The sequence below is a fragment of the Podarcis raffonei genome, chromosome 12, assembly GCF_027172205.1.
Source record: "Podarcis raffonei isolate rPodRaf1 chromosome 12, rPodRaf1.pri, whole genome shotgun sequence".
Lineage (NCBI taxonomy): Eukaryota > Metazoa > Chordata > Lepidosauria > Squamata > Lacertidae > Podarcis > Podarcis raffonei.
Genome location: NC_070613.1, coordinates 611101 through 634414, shown reverse-complemented (window position 1 = coordinate 634414; position 23314 = coordinate 611101). Strand labels below are relative to the sequence as shown.

The following is a 23314-nucleotide window of genomic DNA, read 5'->3' as shown; positions in this document are numbered from 1 at the left end:
CCACTTACACACTTCATCTCCCTCTCGGTGAAGATGCGGCTGAGCAGGCACATGCGCAGGGGGACCGTCAGGATGAGGATGAAGGGGAAGGCCAGCGAGGCCACCGTGGACATGACGGCCCACAGCACCGCCAGGCAGGCCAGCTGCAGCAGCGTGAAGAGGTGCATCCGCAGCGTCCGCACCTGCAGGGTCACAAGCGCAGCGTCGGAAAGGGGACCCTGGGAGGTCATCCGGCCCAATCCCCGGTTACAGCTCCAGGATCCCCACCCCAGCTTGCCCCACTGGTCCCAGAATAAGGGGGGCCAGACCTACGCCTTTTGAGGTTCAGACTGTGTTGGGGGGTCCCATCGTAACCAGCAACGAGGTCCAGATCACCCCATTCCCTTTCCAATGGGGTTTTTCCATGACAGATTCCCACATTAAAAAATTAAATATTAACTGCTACAACAGATTTTGATGAAAATGGCTGTCCTGGATTAGCTCACCTGTCAAAGTCACTGGGCTGAATAAAAATGCCCAGTGCCATATAGTTTTCCAGGCCCCACCTTGGGCAAAAGATCCCTGCCTTGCAAGGGGTTGGACTGGATGACCCTTGGGGTTCCCTTCCTACAATCCTGTGATTCTTTTCTGAGCCACACATTCGCATCCCGAGAGCTTCCTGGCTGTGACACTTCCTGGAGACGACGCTGGAAGAATCTGAACGCTCTTCAGCAGAATGGCCAACTTACCGCCTTTACATTTGTGCCGCTGATTCTCAGACATTGGGATTGTTGAAATAGATGAAATAGATGCCGCTAGAAATTAATCCGTTTCAGCCATGCAGCTCAAACTGGGTCTACTGGACCCATTTTTTTTTTAAAAAAGCAACGTGGACAGAAGTTGCTTTTGGGGCCCCTCCTGTGGAGCCAGGGGCAGAAAGACCCTCTGGGGAAATGGGGCTCTGTGGGGTGCAAAGAGCCTCTCCCCTGACCCCCCACGGGAGACCCACCTGCCCCCACCCCAAACCCCAGGCCAGGCCCTCCCCTCTGACCTTCTTGACGTAGGTGACGTCCGGGTGGTGCTTGGGGGGCATAAGCAGCAGGTGGAGACGCTCGTAGAACTGGATCCCGTTCAGAGAGGTGACGCCCATGTAGAGGAAGATCCCAAAGAGGACGGCCAGGGGGATCTTGCGCAGAAGGTCGCCAATCACGATGGACAGGCCTGGAGAGGGAGGGGGAACAGGGCGGTTCAGCCAGAGTCCTGCCAGACCCCAACATCCCCCAGGAGTGGTGCAGAGGGGGTCTTGTCTCCCCCAATGCCCCCACTTTGGGGCATCTCCATCAAGCAAAGTGCCAAGATGGAGAATGCATGGAGAAGTACGATGACGCATTTATACAAAATATAGTCATTTAAAAGAAAACACGTACGTTTTTGGATAATGAAATCAATATCTAGACAAGTATATGGAATTGTAAGGGTTAACTCTTAGGACTCAGCGAAATAGCCATTTGATTGCACTATAAAAATGAATCCCCAGATGGCGCAAGAGAGCAGAACATTTTAAAATGTGGTTTTCCATAGAGATTTTCCCCCTTTGTTATTCTGACTTATTTATAGCGTTTTTTCCCTGTGTCTAGATCAGTGGTCCCCAATTAGCTCATTACTGAGGACTCCCTATTTTTCAAAAGCCACCACGGAACCCCTACTTTTGAAAATTTAGATAACTCTACGGGAGTTACCTCCGCAAAGCAATTTTCGGAACAAAATGTGGAGTAGCCCCTAATAAGCAAAGGATTTTAGGTATTCTAAAAAACAGACTAGGACTGAGCGATATCTGGTTTTCAGCATAGGGACGTATCAGCAGCTAAATATGATATTCCAATATATGTCTGAAATTGGAGATCTGGCATGGGGCTGAGGGCTGGGCGATGTCAGGTTTCCAACATTGTGGTATATCACCAGCTGAACATTGCGGTTTGGTGATATACAGCAATGTTGAAATGAGCTGCATTGGCTGCAGTCTGGAGCCAATGCAGCTGCCTAAGTCTGCCCCCCTGCTCAGCTGCAATGCAGGAGTTTAATAATAATAATAATAATAATAATTTATTATTTTTGCCCTGCCCATCTGGCTGGGTTTCCCCAGCCACTCTGGATGGCTCCCAACTGAATATTAAAAACACAATACAGCATTAAACATTAAAAACTTCCCTAAGCAGCCTTCAGATGTCTTCTAAAAGTCAGATAGTTGCTTATTTCCTTGACATCTAATGGGAGGGAGCCACCACCGAGAAGGCCCTCTGCCTGGTTCCCTGTAACCTCACTTCTTGCAGGAGGGAACTGCCAGAAGGCCCTTGGAGCTGGACCTCAGTGTCTGGGCAGAACGATGGGGGTGGAGATGCTCCTTCAAGGTCCCCCTCAGGGTCCTCCAGCCCACTTTGAGGAGGGGGGCACTCCTGGTCCTTAAGACCCCCCCCCAAAAGCAAGGAAGTCTTCCTTAATATTGCATTTGCCTTTCTCTCTCCTGGTTCTCCTCTTCTTCGTCCACAGCTGCCCTGCCAGGCGGGCTCCCCTGAGCGGCCCCTGGGGTGTTGGGGGTGGGCCCCCTTCCCCGGCTGGCGACTCACCCACAAGCAGGGCCACCACCAGCCCGGTGACGCGCTGCTCCTTGACCTCCTGGATCTTGGGCTTGTCCCCGGGCGCCACGGCCTTGCTCATGACGGTGAGGGCGTTGGCGTGGGTGACGGAGCGCACAGTGGCGGCCGCCAGCCAGGGCAGCCCAAAGAGGGCGCAGAAGCCCCCCATGGCCACAATCAGGAGCAGGTCCAGGTGGAAGCCGGAGCCCTTCTGCAGCTTCCGCTCCTTCTTGCTGATGATCAGCCTGGGGGGCGAAGCAGGCAAGACGGTTAGGAAATGATATATAATGAAGCTTAGAATAACCCAAAGCCTTCCTCTGAGGAATTCTAGGAGCCAAAATCCCAAGGGAGCAGAAAAGACTATTTATGTACGCAACCGTGGCGACATGGATGTTACTGGCCCAGAGATGGAAAGAAGATAAAACAGAAGAATGGCAGATCTAGTGGATGGATCATGCCAAAATGAGGAAGATCTAAATTTTAATAACCTGATGAAGAGAGCACAGCAGAGGTTAGATTTTTCTGAGAATCCTCTGGAAAAACAATCTCTCAAAGGACCTGTTGATGGCATTTTACCATTGTACTGTGGAGAGTGTATTAACTTATGGTCTCTGTGTGTGGTTTGGGAGCTGCATGGTCAGGGGGAAAACAATGCTGTCCAGGGTTGTAAAGACTGTGGAGAGAATAATTGGGTGCACTCTTCCCACCTTGGATCAAATCTGTGCTTCCAGGTGCCATAAGAAAGCTACAGAGATAGCGCAGGATAGTGCGCACCCCGGAAATGATCTCTTTCAGCTTCTGCCTTCTGGAAGAAGGTACAGGGTTATAAAGACTAGGACTAGCTGCCTGAGAAACAGTTTCTACCCAAATGCGTTTTTGGTTTTAAATGCAGTGTAAGGTAGTCTCTGTGGGAGTATATTGTATTTAATTATGGGGTATCAGAGTTTTTAGGGGCTGACCAGGTTGGGATAGCTGGGATAGCAGGCTTGTTGGGTTTTGAATGTCTGATGTAGATTTTTTCCAATTTCGTTGTTCTGTATGTGACAATGACAATAAAGATTATCGTATCGTAAAAATAAGGAATGGGGAAAATTTATATTTTACCTTAAAAACTATTGCAAACAGTTGAAATCGTTAGTAGGGTTGGAAGAACGCTTCTGGTTTAATGATGAACTTTGGACATAATGGAGATGTGAAAGATTTAGACTATTATAAAAGATGCAGGAGGAAGTGATTAATAATAGGACCCGCAAATGGGAGAAGTCCAGGAGATTCCTGGGAATATTGCTTTTATGTTGTATGTTGGTGTTTGTAAAATTTACAAGTGAAAACCAAATAAATTTATTAAATGAAATAAAAATAATATTAAGAAAGGAACCGGCGCCCGCTGAAACCCCTTGGCCTGCCCTCCCCTCCCGATTCCTAGAGAGGACCCCCCCCGGCCAAAGGGTCCCCCTTGGGACAGACCCCGGGCGTCCTGGGCGTGACTCACGTGGTGATTTGCGTCTCCATGAAGATGAGGATGAAGACCAGGACGGCCGGCAGGGCGCTGGCCACCATCATCCAGACGGGGAAGGCCTGGCTCTCGCCCAGGGGGTTGATCACCCAGCCCCGCTTCTGGGGGTCCGTGACTGAGAAGCCGTGGGGCACCGAGAGTTTCTGCGGGGGAGGAGGGGAGAGAGGAGGTGGGCGAGAGGGAGAGGAGAATCGTAGAAGGGGTTCCGGGGAGGAAAATGTCAGAGGGACCCCCAAAGGTCATCTAGTCCAACCCCCGGCAATGCAGGAATGTCCACTAAAGGAGATAGCCAGGCTTGAAAACCTCCAAGGAAGGAGGTTGCTAAGATCCAACAATCTAGGCTTCCATATGTCAACCCTACAATAATCCACTAGGATGGAATAATGCACAATAAAAGGAACTCTCAGGATGCCAGCAAATAATTAATTTGTTGTTGTTATTGGTATTATTATTATTATTATTGGTATTGTTAACTGATTCTGCCAAGTCCCAGTCCAGCACTGTAACCACCGCACAGCACTGCCTGCCTCCTCCGTTCCAGGATTCTTTGGGGCGCTGAGGCCACCTGCCTGCTCACCTGTGTGTAGGTGTCCCGGATGCTGTAGTCCACCAGCACCATGATGAGGATAGCGATGGGCACCCCGAAATCCCCAATCACACGCCGGACCTGCCCAGAGAGAAAGAGGGAGAGACTTGCTCAGCGCCTGGACTCCCAGCCCTTGCCTTCAAGAGCCGTTTCTGGTGAGCATGTGGCTTTAAGGCAAGGGGCCTCTGAGGGTGTGCAGAGTGCCCCCGAGACCCTCCTGCCATCCGCCCAGGAGGCCTCTCCACCCTCTCGCCACCCCCCCATGTCATTTTTAATTTGAATCCCACGTTTCTCTATTGCTGCACGCAAAGCGGTTGACAAGCTGAAGAAACCCCAAAAAGTTAAACGTAACAATACGATCCAACGCAAAAATATATAATCACAATTAAAAGAGGTTTTAATATAATGGCAGAGTTGGGAAACACCCCTGAGGGTCATCCATCTCACCCCCTGCAATGCAAGAATCGGTGACGGGGGGCCACCCAATCTCTGCTTAAAAACCTCCGAGGAAGGAACTTTATCAACTAAAGCAACATTTGACAATCTACTGGGCTCATAGGATGAACTCTCCAAATTCCTGCAAATAAGGGAATCCTCTCTCTTGGCAATTGCGGCCATTCTCTTGCTCTGGCCGCCCAATTCTTCCCTGACCCCCCCCCCCAGGCCACGCACCCGTCCCGGGAAGAAGCGGCTGTTCTTGAACTTGCGCAGGAAGAAGGCGATGAAGAAGGTGCCGGCCATGAGGACCAGCGAGAGGAGGGCCGTGTTGGGCTGGCCGGTCACTTTGGCCGCGGAGCGGACGGCCGTCCCGTTGCCCAAGACCAGGCTGATGTCGCCGGTGCCGTTGGCCTTGGTGCAGCTGTTGAGCGGGTGCTCCTGGAAGATCTGCCCAGAGACAAAATCTTTCCCGTTTGTTTCTTGCAAGGAATCCTTATCCTTGCTTGGTTGGTTTTTATATTGTTTCACAGAATGCTTTTTAACTGGTTTTCCACTGAGAGTGTATTTTGGCAGTGGTGGCATCCCTCTATCTCGAGAGACAATGGAGTGTGCCTCTGGGGATGAATTCAAACTGCTGCCAAAATGAACTCTCCAGGGCACAAGATATAGGACATAACATACAAATGGAAGACTGGGAAAAATTATGGAAAGTGAATTTAAAATTCGCTGATTGCATATTGTTCAAAGAGAACTATATGAAAATGATGTATAGATGGTACATTACAGCTGTAAAAATGGCAAAAATGTATAGAACAGGCTCCAACAAGTGTTGGAAATGTAAAGAAAAAGAAGTCACATTTTTTTGTATGTGGTGGGATTGTAAAATAATCAAAAACTATTGAGAAATTATTTATAATGAAATGGAAAAAAAATGCTTAAGATAAATTTTTTTACTAGGCATTTCAGGCCAAGAGTTGCCAAAAGAGAAGAAAAACTAGGACGCTGTTAGCCCAAAGATGGAAAAGAAGAATGGCAAGAAAAATTGATGGAATACACTGAAATGGCAAAATTAACTGGAAGACTATAAGATAAGGACAACAGAGACTTTAAGAAAGACTGGGAACCATTTATGTTATCCCTACAGAAACAATGTAAAGAGATGGACGCATTAGCAGGTTTTGATTCAACATTTACAGTTACCAAAACAAACATAGAAAATACAACATTGAACTCGAAAAAACAATGATAAACATATTAGACTCCAAATTAAGAATAACACAATATGCAGCAGAAATCTGTGGAAGAAGGTTGAAGGGGCTGCCCAGGCCTTGGGGTCCCCCTCATGCGCTCCGAGCTTCAGGGCCCCCAAAATGTGGGTCCACCACTGACCTTGATAAGCTTGAAGAAGGTCTCGTAGATGAAGATGAGGGAGATGAGGAAGGCGAAGATTTCCTGGGTGAAGCGGGAGACATAGCGCACCAGGAAGCTGCCCTCAAACGCCACCATGACCAGCACGATCAGGATGAGCCAAAATCCGATCCAGACGCGACCCACCAGGTAGTCCAGGCCCTGTGAGGTGCAGAACTGGGGCGGGGGGAAGGACAGGCAGTGAGGGGTGTCCTCCAGGGCTCCCCTCCCCACAGCCCTGGGTGGGGGGCACCTGTCCACCCCCCCCCCCTCTCTCTCTCTCCCCCCTCACTTGGCAGAGAGATGCTCTAGGGAGAACCAGCGCCTGTGGGGTCATTGAAAGATAACGCCATCAGGCTGCAAGGGGGCCCTCATCCAGCCCAGCCCCCCTTCCAGTGGGAGGCTGATTCAGTGGGCAAAGAGGCTGGGAGGCCACTGGCCATGGATCCTGGAGCTGTGACCCCTTCATTGCAGGGGTGGGTTGGACTACAGGACCTCTAGGGGTTCCTCCTGCTAAGGAAATACCAAAACCCTACTTGAAGGGTTTTCTCTAACCTGGCTGCGCTTTCTTGCTCGAACCAGATTGACGCTGAGCCTGCAGGACCAGATTGGGACAAAGTCGGGAAACCTTTTCAGCAGGGAACTCTGAGTTTTGGGATTTCCAACCTGGTGGTTCTAGGATTCCGCCCCCTGCCCTGGGCCTTCGGAGGGGAGAGGAGGTCCTGCAGGATTGCAGCTCTGACGGGGGGATTCAAGGGGGGGGACGGGACGCTAGGGAATCAGGGGAGACCCCAACCTCCTGGAAAAACTCACCATGAAGAAGGCCTCCTCGAAAACGAGGAGGGGTCCTGAGAAGCCGATGACCAGGAGGGGCTGGGCGCCCAGCAGGCAGAAGAAGATGCCCTGGACTGAGGTGGAGATGATCAGCTCTGAGACCCCAATCAACCCCTGCGTCTTCTCACCTGGGTTTTTTTTGGGGGGGGGAGAGTAAGGCTCAGAGGGGGCTGGCCTACCGCTCAGGGCTGGCGTCCCAGAGCACCCCAAGCCCAGCCTCAGCCCTGCAATTCCTGGGAAGGGCAGCTCCCCAAAGGCGCAGGCCGTGCGGGGTCTGGCCAGGCCAGGCCAGGTGGCCTCTGCCCCTCAATGTGGGGCGCTGGCCCCCCACTCACCCAGCAGCCCCCCAAAGGTGATGGCCGGTGACAGGGCAGCAAAGTAGATGAAGATGATGGCAGCCACGCACTGGGCGTCCAGGGCGTCCCGGAAGTCGCTCAGGTATTTGGGGTAACGGCGGCAGACGTCCTGGACCAGACCCCCGAAAGGGCGCCCCGTTCGCCGGAGGGGGTCTGGCTCCTCCTCCTCCTCCTCCACCTTCAGCAGCGCTGTGGGGCAGACAGGGGGCAGCAGTGAGGGCTGAGACCCCCCAACGCTGCAACATATTTCCACGACTGTGTTTAACGAGTGGGTGTTCATGGCAGGGGGTTGGACTGGATGGCCTCTAGGGGACCCCTTCCAACTCTGCGTGCTACGATTCTCTCATTCCTGTAAATATCCCCGGAATATAAATATTTTAGATAATAATGGCAGATCCACTAGTTGCATTTTGGCTCACAAGGAAGCAAGAGCTTTCCAGGCTACTGTGGCTTTGAGGCTGGTTTTGAACATGTTGCAATATATCTTGATTATCGTTTTTATTTATTTTTGTGTATTTATTTATTTAGGTTTTTCAAATTAAAAATTTAAAGCAATAAGCAGGACGAAGATGCGGAGATATGCTCCAGAGATCCAGACTGTGGGGAGCCCCAAAAAATTAATAAATACAATCTGGACTATAATTTGATCTTCTTTACTTTAGCTTTTTTAGTTTTTATTTGAAGTATTATGATTGGATATTTAATTGGATGTTTGTTATTGGAAAATCAATAAAATGATATTTTTTAAAAAAAATAAAGTAATAAATCAACATAAAATATCCACAGAATCTCCTCCACCCCTTTGTGGGTCCTATTATTAATCATTTCATCCTGCATCTTTTGTAATAACCCAAATCTTTAGCATCTCCGCTATGTCCAAAGCTCACCATTAAACTACAAGTATTATTCCAAACCCATTAATGATTTTAACTGTTTACAATGGGTTTTTCTTATCCTATCTATCTCAACCTAACTTACCGTTTTTAACTATTTTGTTGTTATTACTCTCAATTTTATCCTTTAAATGTTGCCAGCATCTTAGAACCCGCCTTGGGACAAAGGCAGGATATAAATATATTCAGTTATAACAATCCCTAGATTCTAATAATCACTAGATAATAATCACTCTTCTACACTGCTGGGGTAGCTCAGTCAGTACAACATGACACTCTGAATCTTCGGGCAGTGGGTTCGAGTCCCGCTTTGGCTGCGAGATTCCTGCATCACGGGGGGTTGGACTGGATGACCCTCGGGGGTCCCTTTGCCTGAGAGCCAGTGCCTACCTTTCTCCTCGGGGGACTTGGGCTCCATGGCGGCCCCCAGGAGGAGGCGCCGCTCCTGCTCCTCCCTCCGCCGCAGCATCTCCCTCTGGAAGTGGGCCACGCTCCGCAGCAGCTCCTCGCCCTGCACCTCCGAGGGAGGAAGCACCACGCTGCAGTCCAGGAACTCGTTGATGGCGTGGAGCAGGTCCTGGCGGTCGTCGGCCAGGTAGGCGGCTTCGTGGAATTGCTGGGGGGAGACGGGCGGGTGAGGCCGGGGAGGGGGGTGCCCTGCCGCGCGGGAGAGGAGGAGGAGAGGGTGGCAAGGGTGGGGGCCTACCTTGTCGGACATGAGGGTGGAGATGGAGCGCCCGATCTCGTGGTAGTCCATGTTGGCGCTGCTGGGCCCCAGCAGGACAAAGAGGAAGCGCACCGGGACGGGCACCTCCAGGACCGAGTCCATCAGCGCCGCCTCCTGCAGCCGCACAAAGGCCATGGTGGGCTGGTCCAGGAACTCCACGCTGCCTGCGGGGGAAGAGGGGGCAGCGGATGGGGGCCAAGGACCAGGATCCGAGCCACAAGAAAGGAGTCAGAGCTCTGGGACGGTGGCAGCCCTGGCACCGTCTCCCTCGAGATGCTCTCCTGCCTGGCAGCCTTTGGAGCAGAGGCTGGGCGGCCACCTCCCGGGGGCGCTTGAGCCGAGATGCCCCTTGGCATGGGCAGGAACGGGCACTTCAGCTCAGCGCTGCAGGAAGGTCTTGTACCTGCCCTGAATCTTCTGTCCTTCCACCTCATGCAGAGATGTAAGCCAGGAGCCAAATGGTTTCATAAACCAGGCTGATGGGCGCCAAAAGGGAACGCCTAGTTGCCATTTGGGGGCTGAAATATGACTTGTTGGTTCTGATTGTGCAGATAAAAGAGAATGGATAGGATAGGATTCTGCATCTCCAGATGGTGGAGACGTCAGGCACCATCTTGGCAACCGGGCATCTTCACTTGGCCACAAGTGGCAAATAGCCAGGCGCAAAGTACCGTATTTTTCACTCTATGAGACGCACCAGACCATAAGACACTGTTCTGGCTTCCTCTTTAGCCGCGCGCAGCCCCTCCTGGACAAGGGGAGCCTTCATCTCCTGCCCGGAAGAGGCTGTGCGCGGCTAAGGCTCCCCCAAGAGCCACGCTCCCTTTAAAGAGCGGGCAGAGTGCGTGTGCGGCTCTTGGGGGCTTTTCCCCAAGGAGGGAGAAGGGCAGAAGCCCCCAAGAGCCGCACACACACTCCTCGCGGCTCTTTAAAGGGAGTGCTGAGCAGAGCCTCCCGCCTGCATTCTCTCCATAAGACGCACACACATTTCCCCTTACTTTTTAGAAGGGGGAAAGTGCGTCTTATAGAGCGAAAAATACGGTGTGCCTGGTGAATTTTGGACGCTGCCCTCGGGGTCCTTTCTGTGATTCCTAGTTCTCCTGTGCTCCGAGGGGATCCCTTCCAACAATTCTGTGATATTCCCTATCCCTGATTAAGTTTGGTGCTTTTGTTTTTGCTATTTATTTTGCCTTTTTGTTTTTGAGGCTTTTTCAATTAATTTGTTTTTGTGACTGTGTAACCCAGTTCGGCTACTGATTGAATCATTGTGTGACTGCAGAAATGGATAAAAGACCCCCAACCAAACAATGACTATCATCAGTGCAGGTAAGAAAATGTTTACTGTATTTTTCCATCTATAAGATGCCCCTTAAGAAAATGCACTATGCACTATCCATGTATAAGACGACCCCTTATTTTAAACTTCAAAATTTTAGGAAAAATATAGTCTTATACACAGAAAAATACGGTAATATTAATTTTTATCATCTACAATGCAGTGGTACCTCTGGTTGTGAATGGGATCCGTTCCGGAGCCCCGTTTGCAACTTGAGCAGAACACAACCCGCGTCTGTGCGGGTCACGATTTGCCGCTTATGCGCACGACGTCATTTTGAGTGTCTGCACATGCACAAGTGGTGAAACCCGGAGGTAACCCATTCCATCACTTCCAGGTCACCGGGGGACGCAACCTGAAAACGCTCAACCTGAAGCAAACGCAACACGAGGCATGACTGTACTGTCTTATTTATTCTATAGCACGGTACATTGATTATTGCTTTCTTTTTATGGACCAGTGGTCTCGTTAGACAGTAAAATTCATGTTAAATTGCTCTTTCCGGGGTTTGTTTTTAAAACTCTGGAAAGGATTAATTCATTTTGCGTGACTTTCTATGGGAAAGTGTACCTTGGTTTTGGAATGCTTTGGTTTTGGAATGGACTTCCGGAACGGATTAAGTTCGAGAACCAAGGTGCCACTGTAAATAAATACTCGGGGGTCCCTTCCAGGCTACAATTCCATGATTCTCCCCCTCTGCCCCTCCCTTACCCACAAGCACCACGGTGGCCTCTGCGTTGTCTGGGATCTTCTCCAACAGCTTCAGCTCGTGCTTCGACTTGGATCTTGTGATGGGGCCAGGGAGCGTGGGCGACGCCACTTCGCGCTGCAGAGACCCCCGGGTGGGGGGCGGGGAGAGTGAGAAGCAAGATGGGGAGACTCAGCCGGCTGCCGCGCATCCTTGGTGCACGTGCGCCCCCCCAGCCGCCCCCCCAGCCAGGATTCCGGCATTGCATTGTGGGGGGTCAGGCCAGATGGCCTCTGGGGGTCCCTTCCCCGCTCCCTCTCACCTCCTTCTCGATGTCCACTCGGGTCTCATGCTCCCCGGCGTGGCCCCCGATGAGGGGGTCGGTCACGGTGGGCTCGGCCCCCTCGCCGACGTGGTTGGCGCTGTGGTGGTGGCCCAGTAGGGAGCCCAGGGAGCCGGCCGAGATGTTGCGCGGGAAGGAGAACTCCTTCTCGTCTGAGGGGTGGCTGCGAGGAAGACCAGCGAGTCAGGGAAGGGGGCTCCGTCCGGGGGGGGCCTGGCGAGGCTTGCAAGGATGCCCCCCCTTGCTGCAGACACCCACCAAGCCAAGGGAATCCTTCCTGGGATTATAGAATCATAGAATCATAGAGTTGGAAGAGACCACAAGGGCCATCGAGTCCAACCCCCTGCCAAGCAGGAAACACCATCAGAGCACTCCTGACATATGGTTGTCAAGCCTCTGCTTAAAGACCTCCAAAGAAGGAGACTCCACCACACTCCTTGGCAGCAAATTCCACTGTCAAACAGCTCTAACTGTCAGGAAGTTCTTCCTAATGTTTAGGTGGAATCTTCTTTCTTGTAGTTTGGAACCATTGCTCCGTGTCCGCTTCTCTGGAGCAGCAGAAAACAACCTTTCTCCCTCCTCTATGTGACATCCTTTTATATATTTGAACATGGCTATCATATCACCCCTTAACCTCCTCTTCTCCAGGCTAAACATGCCCAGCTCCCTTAGCCGTTCCTCATAAGGCATCGTTTCCAGGCCTTTGACCATTTTGGTTGCCCTCCTCTGGCCACGTTCCAGTTTGTCAGTGTCCTTCTTGAACTGTGGTGCCCAGAACTGGACACAGTACTCCAGGTGAGGTCTGACCAGAGCAGAATACAGTGGCACTATTACTTCCCTTGATCTAGATGCTATACTCCTATTGATGCAGCCCAGAATTGCATTGGCTTTTTTAGCTGCCGCGTCACACTGTTGGCTCATGTCAAGTTTGTGGTCAACCAAAACTCCTAGATCCTTTTCACATGTACTGCTCTCAAGCCAGGTTAGTTATAGTATGACCCTTATCTGCCACCCTTATTTCCTCCACTGCCCCCCCCCGTCTTTATCTTTGCAACAACATCTGAAGGCAGCCCTGTTTAGGGAAGCTTTTAATGTTTAATAGGTCATTGTATTTTAGTGTTCTGTTGGAAGCCACCCAGAGTGGCTGGAGAAACCCAGCCAGATGGGCGGGGTATAAATAATAAATTATTATGATTATCATGATGATTATTATATAAAATTCATTTATACTCCACCCATCTGGCTGTGTTGCCCAAGTCACTCTGGGTGGCTTCCAAGAGATAAAAACATAACAAAACATCAAACATTAATAGTAACCACCTGATCCAATATAAAAGCCACAATAACTTTAAAATGAACAACTTATATCAAACAAAGCGACATTCCAGAATCCAGCAGAATCTAATAGTAAACAGTAAAATTAAACACCAGCAAATAAAATAATAATAATAATAATAATAATAATAATAATAATAATAATAATAATAATAATTAAACAACCCTGTGAGGTAGGTCAGGCTGAGGGAGACTGGCTTCCAGGGTCACCCACTGAGTTTCATGGCCACGTGTCGGAATTTGAACCCAGGTCCCGGCCACATCTTGGCCTGACACTCAAACCTTGGGTCCCTGTGTGCTGTTGGACTACAACTCCCATTGCTCCTGACCAATGATTCTGCTAGGGAGGGACGATGGGAGTGCAGCACCCAGGGACCCAAGGCGGAGAGATAGGCTGCTCTAACCACTCTGCCACGCTGTCTATATGATGCCAGAGCTGGCAGGAGGAGGAGCCAGAAACGGCCCCCACCCCCCGCTTGCCTCACCTGTGCTTGAGGAGCAGCGCCCGCAGCACGTTGGCGCGGTCCTCCGCTCGGATCTGGTCCGAAATGATCATCTGCTCCACGACTTGGTGTGCCACCCCTGGCAGGGTCTTCTGGTCCAGGTCAAGGAGGACGGCCCCTGGGGGGAGAGAGCAAGGGGTACTAGCCGGGAGACAAGGGTCTGTCCCATAGATCCCCCCTGAAAAGTTCCTCACTGAGCTCCATTTGCACCTCCTGCTGCAGTGAGTTCCACAGCTCCCCAGGGTGCCTGGGGGATTTCACATTGGACTTGCTGCCCCCACCCCAAAAGAACCAGACCTGGCTCCCCCAGTTAGTTTAGCTATTTGAAGGGGGGTGCAGAAAATGCCAGGGTCACGGGTTCGATGCCCATATGGGCCACCTGCATAGTCCCCCTGCCCTCTCATCGCAGGGCATTGGATTCTGGAGCTGCGATTCCGGCATCGCAGGGGTCAGACTAGATGGCCCTCAGGGACCCCTTCCAACTTGACATTTCTACAAGTTACAAGGAAGGAGATTCCAGCTCAACTCTGCTGACAGTGGAGCAGCCTCTCCTTCCTGGGAGGCCTTGAAGCAGAGCTGGGATGGGATCCCTGCCTTGCCGAGCGTTGGTCTGGATGACCCTCGGGGTCCCTTCTGACTCTATGAATGAGCCTCCCCTCTCCTGGTGCCCCTCTGCCCTGCCCACCGTGAGCCAGGGTCCTGCGTAGCTCCAGGAGGCTCCGGAAGGAGAGCGAGGCCACGTGGGGCTTCCCCCAGCGATCCGTCTCCTCTTCCACGTCCTCCTCAAACTTGATCCATCGTGCCGTCTCCTTCCACTGCATCTCCTGGTTCTTGTCCACAATCAGCTCGTTCAGCTCCACAAAGACCTGGGCCAGGCGGAGAGGGTCAGAGCGTGGGAAGAGTGGCTTGCCAAATTACTGGACTATTACAATATGTCCCAAACAATGGGAGAAATCGGAAGGCTCTCAAAAGAGAAGATAGACCAGGACCGGAAGGTGTTTAAAGGATATTTGCAAAATCACATTGAAAAACCAGAACTCCTATTGGAATAAACAAGTTCCGTTATAAATACCGAAACGCCAAATAATATGGATAACAATGTGTAACCGAAAATGAAGTAGAAAGTTGGTTTAATACTGTGTGAAAGAAAGTAATAGAAATGGAAAGAAATTGCAATTGAGTAGATTGGAAGTCTAGCACAGGGATGGTGGTGGGAAAAGGAGGTATGTGTGGGTTTGTAAGAATATTTTTAAGGATTGTATGAAATGTATGTTTGTTTGTATATCCATAATATGTATGTATAAATGTATTAATGTTGAATTATATATATATATATTTGTGGAAGAGTGCTGGTTGGATCAGGCCCAAGGTGACCCACAGAACCCAGGCTCCTGTCATCACAAAGGCTGATCGGACGCAGGATTCGAACACGAGATTAGCCCTCTCCCCCTCCTGTGCTTTCCAGAATCCGGGGTTCACAAATACTTGCGGCCTCTGATTCTGACTAAGAGCCCTGATCAGAACTTGGGGGGGCAGGAGAATTTGGGGTGAGGGCCAAGGAACTTCCTCTTCCCACAAGGGGGTGTCGCTGAACCCCCCAGGCTCAGAAACACCCCAGGCCCCCCTACCCCTAGCTGTCAACTTTTCCCTTTTCTTGCGAGGAATCCTATTCGGAATAAGGGAATTTCCCTTAAAAAAAGGGGAAGCTGATAGCTATGCCCCCACCCCGAGGGGATTTCCACAATCCAGGCCTGGATTTGTGGGGAGCAAGTATCCCCCAGGAAGCGGTGCCAGCGAGTCCAAGAGGCAAGTGGAGGAGGAATCCCAGCCAGACCCCCAACTTATGGGTCTCTGATAGCCCTGCAATATCTGGGGCTGGCGTTTGCCCCCCGCCGGCCGCACCCCCTCCTTCCCGCAGCCTCTTGCCAGGGGGTGGGGAGGAAGGCCCCCACCGGGGCACAGGCAAGGAGAGGGCACAAAATCTGCTAAAAATATTTCCACAATTATTTTTGACGGAAATCAAAAAAATTGAATAAGATGTAAAAATATGTTTAATTACTGTTGAAAATGGTATGTTAAAAAACTAATAAAAATTTATATATATAAAAATATTTCCACAAATATGTCTATAAAAATATCAACTACCGTATTTTTCGCCCTATAGGACGCACTGTCCCATAAGGCGCACCTAGTTTTTTTGGGGGGAAATAAAGGGGAAAAAATTATTTCCCCCCCCAGGCGCGGGGCCCCCAGCCCCCAGAACAGGCAACTCTCCACAAGCCGTGGGAGCCCGGCGCTGGGCTCCCACGCTTTGCGGAGAGCTGCGTGAAGCCTGGAGAGCGAGAGGGGTCGGTGCGCACCGACCCCTCTCACGCTCCAGGCTTCAGCAAAAGCCTGCAATTGCCCCATAGGATGCACACACATTTCCCCTTCATTTTTGGAGGGGGAAAAGTGCATCCTATAGGGCGAAAGATACGGTATTGCCTCGTAAGAAAAGGTCTTAAATAGAGGGTTTTTGCATGATATGCGAGTTTCCGCCTGTGCCACATTCCCTAGGGGGCGCAATCTGGACGGTCCTGCCAGGGACGCGAGATCACCCAGCTACGGCTCTGCCTCTTGCCCCCCAGCAGGCCACAAATCGCGCCCCCTTGCTCACCTCGTGGGGCTGCCGGTCCTGCTTCCTCTGTCGGGCGCTGGGCTCTTTGCGGTCTTTGCCAATGTGGACCACCTGGCCTTTGGCGCTCTTCCGGACCAGGTGGCGCCGAACGCCGGGAACGTCCTCGAACCTGTGGCCTGCGGGGTGGAAGGACAGAAGGCCCTGAGTGGGGGGTGTAGAGAAAGGCCCTGATCCACCCCCCTCGCGGCTCCCCTACATCCAACCGTCTTCCTGCCAGATGCCACCTGAGAAAGGGGAGGCACCAGAGCCCCGGGCGCTGGCACGCCATTGGTCAGAAAGAGCCTGGGGTCCCTCCCTCCAAAGACAGGGCAGGGAGACCCCGGGGATCCAGGCCAGGCTTCCTATTTTTGCTGCCTACTTGCGAGGAAACCAGAACTATGACAGCCACTAGGATGAGCCCAGTTTTGGGGCTCAGAATATTCTGTGTTCTGCCCACTTTCCCTCTTCTGTGCAAAAAAGTTTCCCGATTTGACCGCCAGAGACCCCCTGGCAACACCCAGGGCTGTTGTGTCACAGCTGGGTCATTTTTCAGTCTGAAAAAATCCACTCCTGCCTTTCGAGGGCGGTTGGACTAGATGCCCCTTGGGGGTCCCTTCCCTTCTAGGATTCAAAGGGGCAGAATTAAAGGAAGGAACATCCAGCGAGCGGAAAAGCCCACCTCCATGCCACGGAAGGTGAAAGGGTAGCCCAGGCTTCCTCAACCTCGGCCCTCCAGATGTTTCTGGCCTACAACTCCCATGATCCCTAGCGAGCAGGACCAGTGGTCAGGGATGCTGGGAATTGTAGTCTCAAAACTCTGGAGGGCCGAGGTTGAGGGTGCCTGGGGTATAACATATAGTTTTGTAGCCGTAATTCTGTTTAATGGTTACTTTGTTATTGCTGTTACCCTCTGTTTTTAAAAATGTTTCTTAATGTATTCTCTTCCTATCTTTCTGTTTTCTATTCTTTCCTTTTTCTTCTCCCTTGTTTACTTTTATTTACTATAATCACAAGGAGCTCTTTGCCTTTGGAGAGAGACAGATTCCCAGCAAAGGCAAGCCGCCCAGAAAATATAATAATAATAATAATAATAATAATAATAAGAAGAAGAAGAAGTGCTTCCTGCATCCCAGGAAGGCCACACTCTGCAGCCCACAAAAGACCGGGATGCAACAAACGTGTCTGGCTCAGAAGTGCCTCCGACAGACTACCGTATTTTTCACTCCATAAGACGCACCTGACCATAAGACACACTTAGTTTTTAGAGGAGGAAAACAAGAAAAAAAAAATATTCTGAACTAAACAGTGGATGTATGATTTTTGTGGTTCATGCTGTGGCCACAAACATGTGATCTGATGGTGAGTTTGGGGTAGCCCAATGCAAAAATCCTGAGGATCCATGGGGATCCGTGCTTTGTAACCACGTTTTTGCGCCATTGCAGCCCCACAAAACAGTGGGTGCGGGGTTTTTTGGTGCAGGCTGTAGCCATGGACATGCTATGTGATCTGATGGTGAATTTGGGGTGACCCAATGCAAAAATCCTGAGGATCCATGGGCTTTTACCTCCCCCTCCCAGGCAGCCTCCTTTATTGCTAGCATCCCTTATCTCTCTTCTGATCCCACCGATCAGCTGCTTCCTTTCAACACCCCCTTCCCTCTTGTTTGCCTTAGTGACTTTTCCTTAGCTGGAGCAGTTTTTTGCTCCTCCTTTTCTTCTAATTCCTCTCCTTATTGCTTTAGTCCTCCTGTTTCCCCCCTTTGCAAGTTTGCTGTCTTTACCTCCTCCTCCCAGGCAGCCTCCTTTATCTCTATCGTCCCTTATCTCTCTCCCCAATCGGCAAACGATCAGCGCCTTTGTTTCAACAATCATTTCCCTCTTTCAAAACAAAACAAAACAAAACAAAACAAAACAAAACGATCTGCTTTTCACCCCTGGGCAATTTGGCTCCAGGGACCACACATTCGTTCCATAAGATGCACAGACATTTCCCCTTACTTTTTAGGAAGAAAAAAGTGCATCTTATGGAGTGAAAAATATGGCAACTCACAAAGCCCTTTATACCCTGCCGCATGACCCCCCCTGCCAGGTAGGCCACAGCCAGAATACTAATACTTTACATCCTGCCCTTTATCAAAAGATCCCATTAAGAACACATTTTACAGAGCATCAATAATAAATAATAAGCATGAAAAATAATCCTAATAGCAGCTTTAACAAGCCAAAGATGGTTTCATGGCTTTGCCTGAGAAAGAGTCCATGCCAGGCCGCCAGAGGGCATCCCAGCTGGCGGATTCGCAACCGAGACTCCTCCTCCTCTGTGCTCCCCCCCCCGCGCCCCCCGCCACTCACTCTTCATGAAGTCCAGGTCGGCGGAGGCCAGGGTCTGGGCCTCGGACTCATCTGTGGGCACCTTGGGGTAGCGGGTCTGCTCGATGCCCGTCATGCTGCCGATGCGCCGGCGCTCGTTGAGGTTGTAGCTGCGGTGCCCGGGCTGGGACTTGGAGAGTGCCCTCCCGGGGGAGCCCGCCTCGGCCATGCTGGGCGCCTCCGTGCCCGCGGGTTCCTCGGCATCTGAGCTGTGAGAGAGGCAGACTCACAGGCGGGCACTGTGCCCGCCTCAGGCACCAAGGAGCCAGCTCTGCGGGGCTGCCAAGCGGGCAGGTCTGGGGCAAGGCAATTTCGCGGGGAAACCGGTGCCCAGTTGTTGAGGGTTCCCCTCAACAACTGGGCACCGGTTTCCCTGCGAAATCGCCTTGCCCCAGACCTGCCCGCTTGGACGCTTCGATTGGCACAACTGGCACTCTTACGGGTGCCGCGCAACGACCGATCTTGCAGGGTGGCAGCACCTATCACCTTTGGAACTCCCTGCCTAGGGATCTCAAGGCGCCTTCCCTGCTCTCTTTTCGGCGCCTGCTAAGAACATTCTTGCTCAGACAGGCCTGGCCAGGTGCTCAAAAAGCAGCAACGAGTTTTAATTCTGTTTCTAGTTGGTTTTGACATTTAGGAAGCCTCCTGGTGGGTCAGTCTTCTCTTTGGAAAACGGCTCTGAGGGTTTTTTAACGTGTGAATCCAAAGATTGACCACACTTGCAACCGATGGACGGACTTCCTTGGTTTGATACCTGAAACGAGTTTATACGGAATCGAGGGGGTTATTAGTGACCATATATGGATTAGGATGATAATATCACTTCTCTATAGAATAATCTATAGAAAGGACTTAATTGTTGCACTGTACGTTCTGCATGTTTTCTTTCTTCTCCTCTTTCTTTTTCCACACTCTTTTCTTTTCTCTCTCTCTTGATTTTTCTTTTATACATGAAAACCTTTCAATAAAGTATCGATTAAACAAAAAAGATGTTCAAGCAGCACATGATTTCATGGAACAAATAGCCTGATTTCAGGTGCTGTGGGGAGAGACACCCCCCCACTTCACGCAGGGAGAATCAACCAGCCGCTGAGCCAGAGCCCACCTTCCTTCAGGGACCCCCCAGGAGGGAGGAGGTGCCCCAAACCTTCTCCCACCCCCTCACTCCCCCCAGCTGAAATCTGCTGCTCAGGGCAGACCCCCTCCCTTCCGGCCCCGGCCCCTCACTCACCTGCCTGCTTTGGCCCCCTTGGGAGCTGGGGAGCCCCCAGAGTCCGTTGAGGAGCTGTGGGGCATGGTGGGGCTGGCTGCCCCCTCCGCTGGCCGGTCTACTCCATCGTCCTCTTGCAAGAAGAACTGAGGGGAGAGAAGCGGGGGGTCAGGGGCCGGGGGCTTCTGGGGCCAGGAAGGAGCAAGAGATGCTGGTGGTGGGATGGTCTCCCTCAAGAAAAGGTGAGCTCTCCTTGGAGGCTTGGATGGGGTCCCTCAGGGGATGTTGTCTTTGTATTTTAATCTTGTTTTTAAAGTTGTATTTCAATCAATTGTTTTCTATCTGGTGTTAGCCGCCCTGAGCCCGGTCTTGGCTGGGGAGGGCGGGGTATATATAAAATTTATTATTATTATTATTACAGTGGTACCTCGGGTTAAGTACTTAATTCGTTCTGGAGGTCCGTTCTTAACCTGAAACTGTTCTGAACCTGAAGCCTCACTTTGGCAAATGGGGCCTCCCGCTGCTGCCGGGCCACCGGAGCCCGATTTCTGTTCTCATCCTGAAGCAAAGTTCTTAACCCGAGGTACTATTTCTGGGTTAGCAGAGTCTGTAACCAGAAGCGTCTGTAACCTGAAGCGTATGTAACCCGAGGTAGCATTGTATTATTATTATTATTATTATTATTATTATTATTATTATTATTATTATTATTCTTGAAGGGGGTTGGGCTAGATGACCCTTGGGTCCCTTCCGACATGACAGTTCTACGAACCTACAAACCCCTTTGCCACTTCCACCACCATCCTGAGCTCCAGGGGGAATGGCCTTTGTTGTAGCTCAGAGGTTCAATCCCCAGCCTGGCCTGGGATTGAGGAATTGCCGAGTTGGGAGGGAACCCCAAAGGTCATCCAGCCCAACCCCTGCAATTCTGGAATCAGAGACTGGTGGAAACAGCCTCCCTGCCTGAACTGCTGCCGGTCCGTGCCGTCCCTCTGAGCACGTCATCCTGCCCCCCCGACCCACCTGCACCCCCTCTGGAGAGCCGTGCAGGAGCATCAGGTCCTCGGAGGCCTGCTCCGTCTCGGTGTCGCAGGTGTCCTCGTCGGCCTCCTCCTCCCCCTCCTCGGCCTCCTCCTCCTCCTCCTCCTCGATGGTGGGGGTCTCCCCGGGGACGGAGGGGCGCTGCGGCTGCGGCTGCTTCTCCTTCTTCTTCTTCTTGGCCTTCCTGGAGACGCCCTTCTTCCTCCGGGGGTCCGAGGGAAGGTGGCTGGACAGCGGGTGGTGGATGTGGTGGGACGACTGGCGGTGGTCTGCGGGGAGAAGCGGGAAGCGGAGTTGGGGGGCTGATTTGGGGAGGAGGGGGCCTCCAGGGCCACCAGGAAGCCGGCCCAGAATCACAGATGCTATTTAACACCAGTGAAGTTAGCAAAAATGTATCATAAATGCTGGAATTGTAAGGAAAAAGAAGGAACCTTTCACCACATGTGGTGGATGTGCCCCAAGGTAAAAGACTTCTGGGAAAGGATTTATAATGAACTGAAAAAAGTGTTGAAAAACACATTTATTAAGAAACCAGAAGCCTATTTACTTGGTATAGTGGGGGGGGGGGCAAAATCCCCCAAAATGATGTTACTTTTTTCTGTATGCCACAATAGCTGCGAGAATATTGCTAGCGAAGAATTGGAAGAAATGAAATTTACCAACTATCGAACAATGGCAGATGAAGATGACGGATTATTTGGAACATGCCGAACTGACCGGGAGACTCCAGGACCAGAGAGAAGAGATGGTGGAAGAAGATTGGAAGAAGTTTAAGGAATATTTGAAAAAAAAGTTAATATTTAAATCTTAGAATAGCTTTGGAAGTGGATATAGGCTGTAGGGTTAGAAGTAGAAGATAGGGTATTTTAAAATAGTATTATTTGTAAGTGATAAAATGTGAAAAATTTTATGGTAAAAGTAAGCGTGATAAAAAAATGGTTAAAAATTAAGATATATGTAAACTGTAAAGATGAGGTAAAATGAAAATCAGATAGGGGGGACTTGGGGAAGCCCACCTAACAATGTTTAGGAAAAAATAAGGATAAGGCAAGAATTTGTTTGTATTGTTTTTCTGTTTCTGTTGTTTAGTTGTGTTATAAAATGAATAAAAAAAATTTTGGGGAGGAAAAACAGAAGGTGGAAGAAGCATGAAGGGGGTTATCTGTCCTGGATCTGGTCCTCACCAACAGGAAGGAACCGATTGTCCAAGTAGAAGAACTGGGAAACTGGTTTATCATATGTCGTGGTCTTGTAATAAGGTCCAAGCTTACAGGGAAATGATATATAATGAATTGAAAAGGATGTTCAAAATAACTTTTATAAAAACAAACCAACCCAAAAGCTTTTCTTGTAGGAATTATAGGGACAGAACTACCTAAATTGTATAGAAATTTATTTATGTATGCAACTAAAGCAGCAAGAACATTGCTTGCCCCCAAAACGGAAAGAAGCAGAAGTCGCAGCAAAGGAAGAATGGATACAAAAACTTAGGGAATATACCAAAATGGTGAAACTTACCGGAAGAATAAGAAATCAAGATAATTTTTTAATAAAAAAATGGAGATGGTTTATTGAATATTGACAGATAAATTGTAAACAAATAAAAACATTAGCAGGATTAGTGTAATAACCTGCAGTTTTATACCAGTATATATATATATATACAGCAGATAATTAAATGAGCAAGTTAAATGAACTTGGATTTGCAGAAGATATTAAGAAATAAATTTAAGGAGCCGCAGAAAAAGGGGGAAGAAAGTCAAATTTTGGAATGTCGAATTGATTGTAAAACTAATGAAATGTATAAATCTGAAAAGTCTAAATAAAAAACTAAGAAAGAAAGAGAGAGAGAAAGAGAGAAAGAAAGAAAGAAAGAAAGAAAGAAAGAAAGAAAGAGAAAGAAAGAAACTGAGGAAGAAGTGATCCTGTACAAAGAGAAAACTGCCAAGCCCCGTTGCCTGGTGCTGATAATGCGAAGGTTGCAGGTTTGACCCCCATGTGGGGCAGCTGCAGATTCCTGCCTTCCAGGGGTCAGACTAGATGACCCACAAGGTCCCTGCCAACCCTCCAATTCTAGGATTCTAATAAAAGGAAGTGAATCCAGGCACAGCCTTGGTCATGAGAGGGTCTTCAAGACCCCCCCAACCAGCTGCCATCCTTGGACTAGATGGCCCCAGGAGGGCCCTTCTGAGTCTAGGAAGTCTTCCCTCGGCCACCATGATTCCCGGGACAAGCGCTGCAGGCCGAGGAGGAGGGCAAAGGGGACCTCCCCCCATATCCAGAGATAGAGTTCCTCAGGACATGGGGGCTCCACTCAGCCGCCACTCACAGACCCACCTGAATGTGCCGGACACCTGCTTGGCATCTAGAAGGCGCCAGGCTCACTTTCCAGCTGGGCCGGAGCTCTGGGGCCTTTATGGTCCGGTTTTTAAATGTATATAGTATAGCTTTAATTCTATCAATC

At 50.3% G+C, this 23314-nt stretch overlaps 1 protein-coding gene across 3 annotated transcripts in view; it reads right to left on the bottom strand.

Annotated features, from left to right (window-relative positions):
* Positions 1-23314, bottom strand: part of SLC4A2 (solute carrier family 4 member 2) — a 58469-nt gene that overhangs the window by 653 nt on the left and 34502 nt on the right. For 2 of the 3 annotated variants that reach the window (XM_053409693.1, XM_053409694.1), the window contains 19 exons: positions 20833-21119; positions 19831-19955; positions 18582-18808; positions 16231-16367; positions 14260-14440; positions 13557-13692; positions 11716-11899; positions 11417-11531; positions 9349-9533; positions 9033-9258; positions 7729-7938; positions 7373-7521; positions 6542-6736; positions 5387-5599; positions 4706-4795; positions 4105-4271; positions 2604-2857; positions 1031-1200; positions 9-182 (listed from right to left, as the gene is read on the bottom strand). In XM_053409693.1, the coding sequence (XP_053265668.1) occupies positions 9-182; positions 1031-1200; positions 2604-2857; positions 4105-4271; positions 4706-4795; positions 5387-5599; positions 6542-6736; positions 7373-7521; positions 7729-7938; positions 9033-9258; positions 9349-9533; positions 11417-11531; positions 11716-11899; positions 13557-13692; positions 14260-14440; positions 16231-16367; positions 18582-18808; positions 19831-19955; positions 20833-21119 (3425 nt within the window). The remainder of the gene's footprint in view (positions 1-8; positions 183-1030; positions 1201-2603; positions 2858-4104; positions 4272-4705; positions 4796-5386; positions 5600-6541; positions 6737-7372; positions 7522-7728; positions 7939-9032; positions 9259-9348; positions 9534-11416; positions 11532-11715; positions 11900-13556; positions 13693-14259; positions 14441-16230; positions 16368-18581; positions 18809-19830; positions 19956-20832; positions 21120-23314) is intronic. The other variant, XM_053409695.1, reaches the window with a different exon arrangement.